Source organism: Rhinolophus ferrumequinum, chromosome 14, assembly GCF_004115265.2.
Source record: "Rhinolophus ferrumequinum isolate MPI-CBG mRhiFer1 chromosome 14, mRhiFer1_v1.p, whole genome shotgun sequence".
Classification (NCBI taxonomy): Eukaryota; Metazoa; Chordata; class Mammalia; order Chiroptera; family Rhinolophidae; genus Rhinolophus; species Rhinolophus ferrumequinum.
The window spans coordinates 61,779,640-61,787,921 of record NC_046297.1 but is presented as its reverse complement, the minus strand read 5'-3'; the positions used below and the strand labels follow the sequence as shown (position 1 = coordinate 61,787,921).

At 40.8% G+C, this 8,282-nt stretch overlaps 1 protein-coding gene across 3 annotated transcripts; it reads right to left on the bottom strand.

The window, feature by feature from the left end:
- Positions 1-485: 485 nt before the first annotated feature.
- ZNF572 (zinc finger protein 572) lies at positions 486-7,880 on the bottom strand. Of its 3 annotated transcripts, none has more exons than XM_033125703.1 (3): positions 7,746-7,880; positions 5,725-5,838; positions 486-4,747 (listed from the first exon to the last, which is right to left on the bottom strand). In XM_033125703.1, exons 2-3 carry the CDS (start codon positions 5,801-5,803, stop codon positions 3,231-3,233), a joined length of 1,596 nt encoding a protein of 531 aa, XP_032981594.1. In that variant the 5' UTR covers positions 5,804-5,838; positions 7,746-7,880; the 3' UTR covers positions 486-3,230. The 3 variants fall into 3 exon arrangements, with proteins under 3 accessions (XP_032981594.1, XP_032981593.1, XP_032981595.1); XM_033125702.1 differs by lacking the exon at positions 7,746-7,880 and adding an exon at positions 7,468-7,598; XM_033125704.1 differs by lacking the exon at positions 7,746-7,880 and adding an exon at positions 6,189-6,288.
- Positions 7,881-8,282: the final 402 nt, after the last annotated feature.

The window sequence follows — 8,282 nt, the reverse complement described above, 5'->3', positions numbered from 1 at the left end:
TTATGTTCTCTCCCATAAATGACAAATCTCTCGTTTTCCTAATTTTTAATTCAAAGAGACAAGGATTCTTGCCAAATTGTTTTACTAATGGAGCCCATTTTAACCCATTTAAGATGTGAATATCTATATTCCTGTAGATGGCAAGGTTTGTAAATTAGTTTTTTGGGTTTTTTTAAAAGATTTTATTGGGGAAGGGGACAGGACTTTATTGGGGAATAGTGTGTACTTCCAGGACTTTTTTCCAAGTCAAATTGTTGTCCTTTCAATCTTAGTTGTGGAGGGTGCAGCTCAGCTCCAGGTCCAGTTGCCGTTGCTAGTTGCAGGAGGCACAGCCTCCTTGCTGGAGTTGAGGAATCGAACTGGCAACCTTGTGGTTGAGAGGATGCGCTCCAACCAACTGAGCCATCTGGGAGTTCAGCGGCAGCTCAGCTCAAGGTGCCTTGTTCAATCTTAGTTGCAGGGGGCGCTGCCTTGTGGGACTCGAGGAGTTGAACCGGCAACCCTGTGTAGTTGAGAGCCCACTGGCCCATGTGGGAATCGAATTGGTAGCCTTCGGAGTTAGGAGCACGGAGCTCCAACCGCCTGAGCCACCAGGCCGGCCCCTGAATAGTAAGGCTGGCCCCTGAATTAGGTTTTATATAATTGTGGGAAGTCATAAAACATAGTGTAGGTGACAGGACATAAATCGGACCTGTTGTTAATCTCTTCAGATGCAAATTAATTTAAATTGAACTTGCTATTTTGTTCTTACTTAAACTCAATCCTTTGAACAACAAAAAAACTGAACCAAGCAAAAGTGTTTTTAACAGTCTACAAACCTGAAACAAAATAATCTTGTGCTTTTATAATACCTTCTCCCGTAGGGTTCCTGAGGTTGGTCATAAAGAATCCACGTGTTGGATAAATTTGGGGTTGTCTTGCTACTTCTAAAAATGTGTAAAGGACACTTTTTGAAATGTTTCAATCAATAATAACCAACTACCACTTATTTAGACCCTGTTTTATTTTGAGCACTGTGCTAGATGCTTTGCAAACAATTATTTAGTCCTTACAGCTACCCTGTAAAGTAGATATTATCTCCACCTTACAGATGACAAAACAGGTTCAGAGCAATTACTTGCCACCCATCATGTGATCAATGATTTTGTACAACCACTGCCTTGTAATTGAATTTCAGCCTCAATAGTAAATGCCCAAATTTAATTATCAAACATTAATCAAACTCTTAGTGGGTAAAAAAAGTAGTGTAAAAACTTCTCAGCTATTACAGTTTAAGACAATTTGGACAATCCTATATAATATACAAAGGTAAAAAGATGCTTAGGAGAGGTTCACGTAAAAGCCAGTAATGTGGGGCGGCCGGATGGCTCAGTTGGTTAGAGCGCGAGCTCTTAACAACAAGTTGCTGGCTCAATTCCCACAAGGGATGGTGGGCTGCCCTCCCTGTAGCTAAAGATTGAGAACAGCAACTGAACTTGGGGCTGAGCTGCGCCCGCCACAACTAGATTAAAGGACAATGACTTGAAGCTGACAGGCCCTGAAGAAACACAGTTCCCCAATATTCCCCAATTAAAAGAAAAAAAATTTTTTTTAAAGCCAATAATGCCCAATAATGTTCTCCCCATTTTAGAAAGCAGAAAATCACCTCAAATATTTCATAAATACCATTATTTGGTATCTTTTACTCCTTTATTTTTTAATCCTGTAATCATACAAAAAGACACAGTTGCCTTGCCAGTACCAGGTACACCACAATCATGAAAGAATAAATGATCACCGTGCAATTCAGTTACCCACAGGTATAGCCCTTACAGCAGCTCTGATTGGACCCTCCTGGCTCCACATTCCTAATCTGTGTCTCTCTGTATACTTCATCAAATGTATTTTGAATCCAAAAATGAGATGAAATCCTGGGCAACTCAGGAGACTTTAATTTCCTACATGTCTGCTTCCTGAACTAGCAGGAAAAAAGTGTGGTTAGGGGAATAGGAAATGTCTTGCTACTTTACAAAGCATCACTCCCATTGCACAGATGGGCAGGGAGGTTGGGGTCTCGGTTATCAGACCCGTGTGCCATGTAAGTCAAGAAGCAAAAGAAAACTGCCGAGACTGCAACTAAGGAGTCTTGGTCTCCAATGGCAGACTGTCCCTGGACACTGGCTCAGACTCGGTGGGTTAATTATTTAAAAAGAACCCAGTTTCTGATCTGACCAGGGATTATGAAATGGGAAAACTGAAGGGTAAAGACTTTTTGTCAAAAATCATAAAACAAAAAAATTCAAGTATCCTTCTTCCTAATCTGGCTTTGGCCAAGACAATGGGATCAGACCACTAGATAACTGAGATGGTCAAACATAAATTAAAACATAGTCATTAGAATGGCCAATCTCTAGACCCAGTGCCTTTAAAACTCTAACACATGTCTATTCTATACTGCAGTCCCTCTTGGAGAACAGAAATCCCAGAGCACGTTTATAGGAAATACGAGTCTTGTAGGAAATATCTATGAGTCTGTCAAGAATGATGACCTTGAAATAAAGAACTTTTTGTGATATTCAGTACAGCCACCAGTCACGCGGGGCTGGTACTGCACACGTAGCAAGGGGCGAGTGTGACTAAGGTACTCGATTTTAAATTTCATTTAATCTCAATATAAATTTAAGTTTCAATAGCCACATGGGACTAGTAGCAATTGTTTTGGACACTGCATGTCTAAATACTACAAAGGTTAATGTCCAGCAATTAAAAGTGCATTTGAAAAAGAATATTTTCTTCCTTAAGATCCCACAAAAAGGCCAGGAAGTCACAATTATTTGTTCAAAAAGAATCTTTTTTTTGATTAATTCCCTGAGGCCAGTAATGCTTTATTGCCACCCAATCAGGCAAGAGAAAATAAGGCAATTTAATGTCACTCTCAGCTTCAAGCTCTCAGGGGTCCTTTTATTTACTCTCAGGGTTGTTCTTTACGTTTTCCTTTGAAGCTCTTCCTATCTTACTGTAAATCAAAAACAACTTCTTTTTCTCCATCCTTGGTAGTCTCTCCCATTGGGCAGACTCAATGACCTGGTAATCTGGATCTTTCCATCCTCTACACCGAGAGGTTGACGTTTTCTAGGTATTTTGACAACAAAACCAAAAAAACTTAGTAGCACACTGATCAGAGAATACCTTAATTATAACAGTCCAATAACAAAAGAGAACGAAAAAACAGTAACAACAGGCTTTGGAACTCAAGAGGGAGATGAATTTGGGACTGAAAATGAAGAAATGAGGGCCATTTTCCCTAAACAGTTTTTCCAAGTCCACTCATGAGGAAACCCTTCAACTTCAGGAGGCTTAAAAGCCTTTTCTCTGTGAATTTTCCGATGCTGACTGAGGTAGGCACTTCGGCTGAAGCATTTCTCACAGTCGGTACATTTGTAAGGTTTCTCTCCTATGTGGGTCCTCCGGTGCCTGATGAGGTTGAAGCTCTGACTGAAGCACTCACCACAGTCAGGACATTGATAAGGTTTCTCTCCGGTGTGTGTCCTTTGGTGAATCACCAGGGTGGAACTCTGACTGAAAGTTTTCCAGCACTCAGGACATCTGTAAGGTTTTTCTCCCGTATGTGTCCTCTGATGTCTAATGAGATGGGAGCTGAGGCCAAAACTCTTTCCACACTCACAACATTTATATGGTTTCTCTCCAGGCTGGATTCTGCATTCTTCTATCACATTGCAGTTCTGACTCAAACTTTCTTCATATTCAGAGCTTTCATAAGGTTTTTCTCCTGTGTGCATTTTCCGGTGTGTAATGAGGTTTGAACTTCGACTGAAAAGCTTCCCACATTCTGTACACTGGTAGGGTTTTTCTCCTGTATGTATTCTCTGATGCTTTATCAGAGTAGAATTACAACCAAAGCCTTTCCCACACTCAAGACATTTGTAGGGCTTCTCACCGGTGTGTGTCCGCTGATGGCGAATCAGGCTGGAACTCTGACTAAAGCCCTTCCCACAATAAGGGCATTTATAAGGTTTTTCTCCAGTGTGAGTCCTCTGATGTTCTATTAGGACGTAACTGTGGCTGAAGCATTTCCCACAAACAGGACATTCATACGGTTTTTCACCTGTGTGTGATCTGTGATGCTGAATAAGGTGAGAGCTGCTGCTGAAACTCTTCCCACATTCAGGACATTTATAGGGTTTCTCTCCCGTGTGAGTCCTCTCATGGATAATAAGATGGGAAGTATTGCTGAAACTTTTCTCACATTCACTACACTGGTAGGGCTTCTCTCCTGTGTGTGTTCTCAGATGCTGAATCAAGTGAGAGCTGTTACTAAAGCATTTCCCACACTCAGAGCATTTATAAGGTTTCTCTCCTGAGTGGGTCCTCTGGTGAGTACGCAAATGAGAACTATTACTGAAGCTTTTCCAACATTCGGAACATTTGTAGGGCTTGTTTCTGAAAGATGAATTCTGCTGGACAAGGGTATTGGTGTGTTCTCCTGGGACCCATCCCCAGTGACTGGGTTTTGCTTCCTCTTTTTCTGTAGAATTTCCCTGATTCTCTGACTTGCCATCATCCTCATAGAAATCATCACACCAAATCTCATCTCCTGGGGACCACGCCAGTGGCATTTCTTTTGCATCCTCGTGTTTACAATATTGTGGGTCATCTCTTTTAAACCATTCTGATGAGGCTCTCTCTTTAAGTTGATTTGCCTTAGGGCTATTGTGCTGAACAGTTTCCAAATCATTCCTTTCATTTCCTGCAAGAATAAACAAATATTCTAAACATAGTCCCTCATCTTTGCCCTGGGAAGGAAATTCTGAATTGCAGTCGAAGAGAGGGAATAACAAAGTAAAACCTCATAAATTATATATATAAAAAAAGGTGTTTAAGGCTAGTTTTACTTCTTTTACTCTGTGTTCACCAGAAGCAGGGGAATTTTCTGTACTTAAGCGGCAACACTAATCAAGCACAGTTGACCTTGAACAACACAAGGGTTAGGGGTGCCAACCCCCCTGCACAGTCAAAACTCCACACATCACTTTGATTCCCCCAAAAACTTAACTAGTAGCCTACTGTTGACCAGAAGCCTCACCAAACATATATAAACAGTTAACACAAATTTTGTATGTTATATGTATTATATATTGTATTCTTATAATAAAGTAAGCTAGAGAAAAGAAAATGCTATTAAGGAAATCATAAGGAAAACACATTTATAGTATTTATTGAAAAACACTTATGTATAAGTGGACCCGCACAGTTCAAACACACGTGTTGTTCAAGGGGCAACTGTATTTGAATAGTTGTCAGCAACTGCTAAGGAGGATATCAATCTAAAAACAAGTTCACTAACTTTGTCGTAGAAGATGTAAAAGAAAAAAGGGGATCTGAGTAGGGAGACATTGAATAGCACACCATCTGCGGTGAAAACTAGACAATATCTTCATGAAAATCTGAGCATTTATAGAACTAATGATAGCCACTATTAAGAATAGTAGCTTGGCATATGGCATCTTATTAATTTTAAAAAATGAGACAGATACTATCATTCCCTTTTTTTTTAATTAAGGATGAGAAGACTGAGGCTGAAAGAGTTAATAAAGCTTGTAAGTTACAGAGCAGGGAATCAAATTAAACTTTGTTTCATTCTAATGCCCCATTCTTTCTACATACTCTATAGCACATCTTATAATGAATTTCCAAAATAGTCAGATCATCTTCTTGATCCCTTACCTGTAAAAGGGCTTTTCAAACTCTCCTTCTCTGCGAAACCATTGGAATCTGAGACCAACAGTGTTTTCTCTAGCTCCATCACAATGCTCACAGCTAGGTTAAGGATCAGAAATCCTGTGGGAGGAAATAGGTCATGTTTAGAGGCATTTGGTAAAACTGTATTCTTCTTCCTTCCTTCCCAACTCTTGTAACAATTGTAGGCACAGAATGTTCTGTTAATAATACTGAAAATAAGACAGATGGTCTTTAGAAGTCTTTTAGGAAAATCTTTTCTCAGATACAAGTGTTTAGAATTAAGATTTAATCCAATTTACCTTTTCCAAGGAAATAATTTAAAAAATTAAACCTTCACATTAAAGTCTGAGGATCAAGCTTCAAAAATAAAATGAACATTAATAGTCATTTTCCACTCAGAGCTTAGAGACACTTTTAATTGAAAAGCAAACTAGTTTTTTGGAAATTACCAATAATAAGACTTCAAGGAATCAATATGCAGGTATGAGAAGCAGCTAAAGAAAAAGCATCCTGTTTAGTTTAGAAAGAATAACTTGGTCCTTGACAGAAGGATGAAATCTTTGAAGTCCATTTCAAAAGAAAATTAGGATTTATATAACCAGTAATGAAATTAGGACAAAGCAGGGCTAGAATAATTATAAACAATAACCCCTAAATAATTATAAACAATAACCTCCTACTAAGGGACCTCTTCCTTGTCTCTAAGTCTATTATAATCACGATATCCATTTCAAACTAAACCTTTTCTTCCGGAGCCAAACACAATCCCTGACCTACTTTAAGGGACTAGAAACTATCACTAGAAGGCAGTCACATATGAACTTGGCATCCATTTCAGGACATAAAGATTACATAATCTGGGAAAAACGAGAGCCTAAAAGAAGGACTTACAAAGGTATGCACATGAAAAAGAAAATGGTATAGTTCTAATTTTGACCCTCTTATTGCCTATTACGTGCCAGGCAGTGAACTAAATAATTCACACACACTATTTCTCATTTAATTATCACAATAGCCCTCTGAGGTATATTAGCAATTACCAGTACTTTACAGATGAGATAAAAAGACATTAAGAAACTTTCCCAGGGCAACGTAATCTGAAAGTGGTAGAACAGGATCCAGTCTCAACTCTGTTTGTACCCTGACTGTCACTCTATTATCTATTGCAGTAAACTAGAGCAGGAAGCAGAGCTGGGCATGACCCCAAACTGCAAATGACCCTCCAAAAGGGCCTTTATTTTGCAATATATTGACTGGATTTTTAGAAGGTCTAAGGTCTTCTAAAGATTACAGCCTTATACCTTATACCAAAGGGAACTGGCTGACACTCCCTAAGCATCCTCAGTAATTAGGGATCTGTTAAGAAAAGGTGAAACTAGACTCAATTATAAACATCCCTTGTCCAAGTGGGAAAAAAACACACCTGAATAGAAAGAAAGAAAAAAGAAGGAAAATTGTTCAAACGGAGTAATACGTTTTGCTTTCTGACTTGCATGTCTATCAAACTCCTTACAAAGGAAGCCAGAGCCTGGGTAACAGATAACCATTTTGCCTGCTAAGAAACTATTAATTTTGGTCGGAGTGGAGCCCTTAGCTCAGTCAAACGGCAGCAAACTCAAGGCCATACATAGATGGTATTAAAAAGCTGTCCGTAAGGTGTCACTCCACCGAGAAGCCCAGTGTTCAATGTCAGAGCGCAAACGGGATGAGGATGGAGCCTGAACGCACTGAGTAAGAACCGTTGGCAGGGAACACAGGTTGGGGTGCCCTGCAGGGTGAAGTTCCAGGAGACCAGATCATCTCCAGCTGACAACATCCTTTACAGGACTCCACAAGCAAGGGAGGGGCGGAGGCTTGGGCGGCTGGAGAGGCAGGGCCCTCGCCCCTCGCAGCAGGGGGATCCCCCTCCGGGAGGTGCATTGCACCCCGCGAGGTGCAGTTTCCAGTCCTCCTGCCCGCAGCCCTCTGCTCCCTCCCCCGCCCCGCACCCCCGAGAGAGAACTCACTGTTCTGGGGGATACACCCAAGGCGCCCTGAACCCCCTGCAGGCCCAGCTGTCCGGGAGAAAGGAGCCCCCGCTCCTTCGGACCCCACCAACCCAGGGTCCTAAACTCTCAAACCAGCCAGCCAGAAACCGGAAGTTGCCCTGTCTTCCCAGACTGGGTTTCCCCGAGCCTCTCTAGAAAACACCGATGGCCACTTCTCGTTGATCTTAACCCTTAGGGTCCCGGACAAGACAGAGCATGCTTGATTTCCTTCCCTTGTACTGCCATTCGCCAACCGTAATTCTCATCCCTCACATTTGTCAGGCGCCTTGTAATAGGGACCTAATTAGAGCTTATATTTTTCCTTGACATCAGGGCATCATCAGATTTTTTATTATTATCATCAGAATCACTAGCATCAAAATAAATCGAATACTTATTAAGCACCTGTTGTTTCTGTTCCCACCTATGCTTTAGCTCTCCAATCTGTGAAACAACTGGAGAGCTAAGGTGTCCATCCACATATAAAACAAATAGTTTACAAGCCACCGTTATTAC

Bases quoted from the DNA above. Each gene is read 5' to 3' on its own strand.
- ZNF572 (XM_033125702.1), bottom strand. From the start codon at position 7,555: ATGTTGTCAGCTGGAGATGATCTGGTCTCCTGGAACTTCACCCTGCAG. The intron at 5,839-7,467 runs GTGCGTTCAGGC...TTCCTCCCACAG, and splicing joins CTGCCAACGGTTCTTACTCA to GATTTCTGATCCTTAACCTA. The intron at 4,748-5,724 runs GTAAGGGATCAA...TTATTCTTGCAG, and splicing joins TTTGAAAAGCCCTTTTACAG to GAAATGAAAGGAATGATTTG.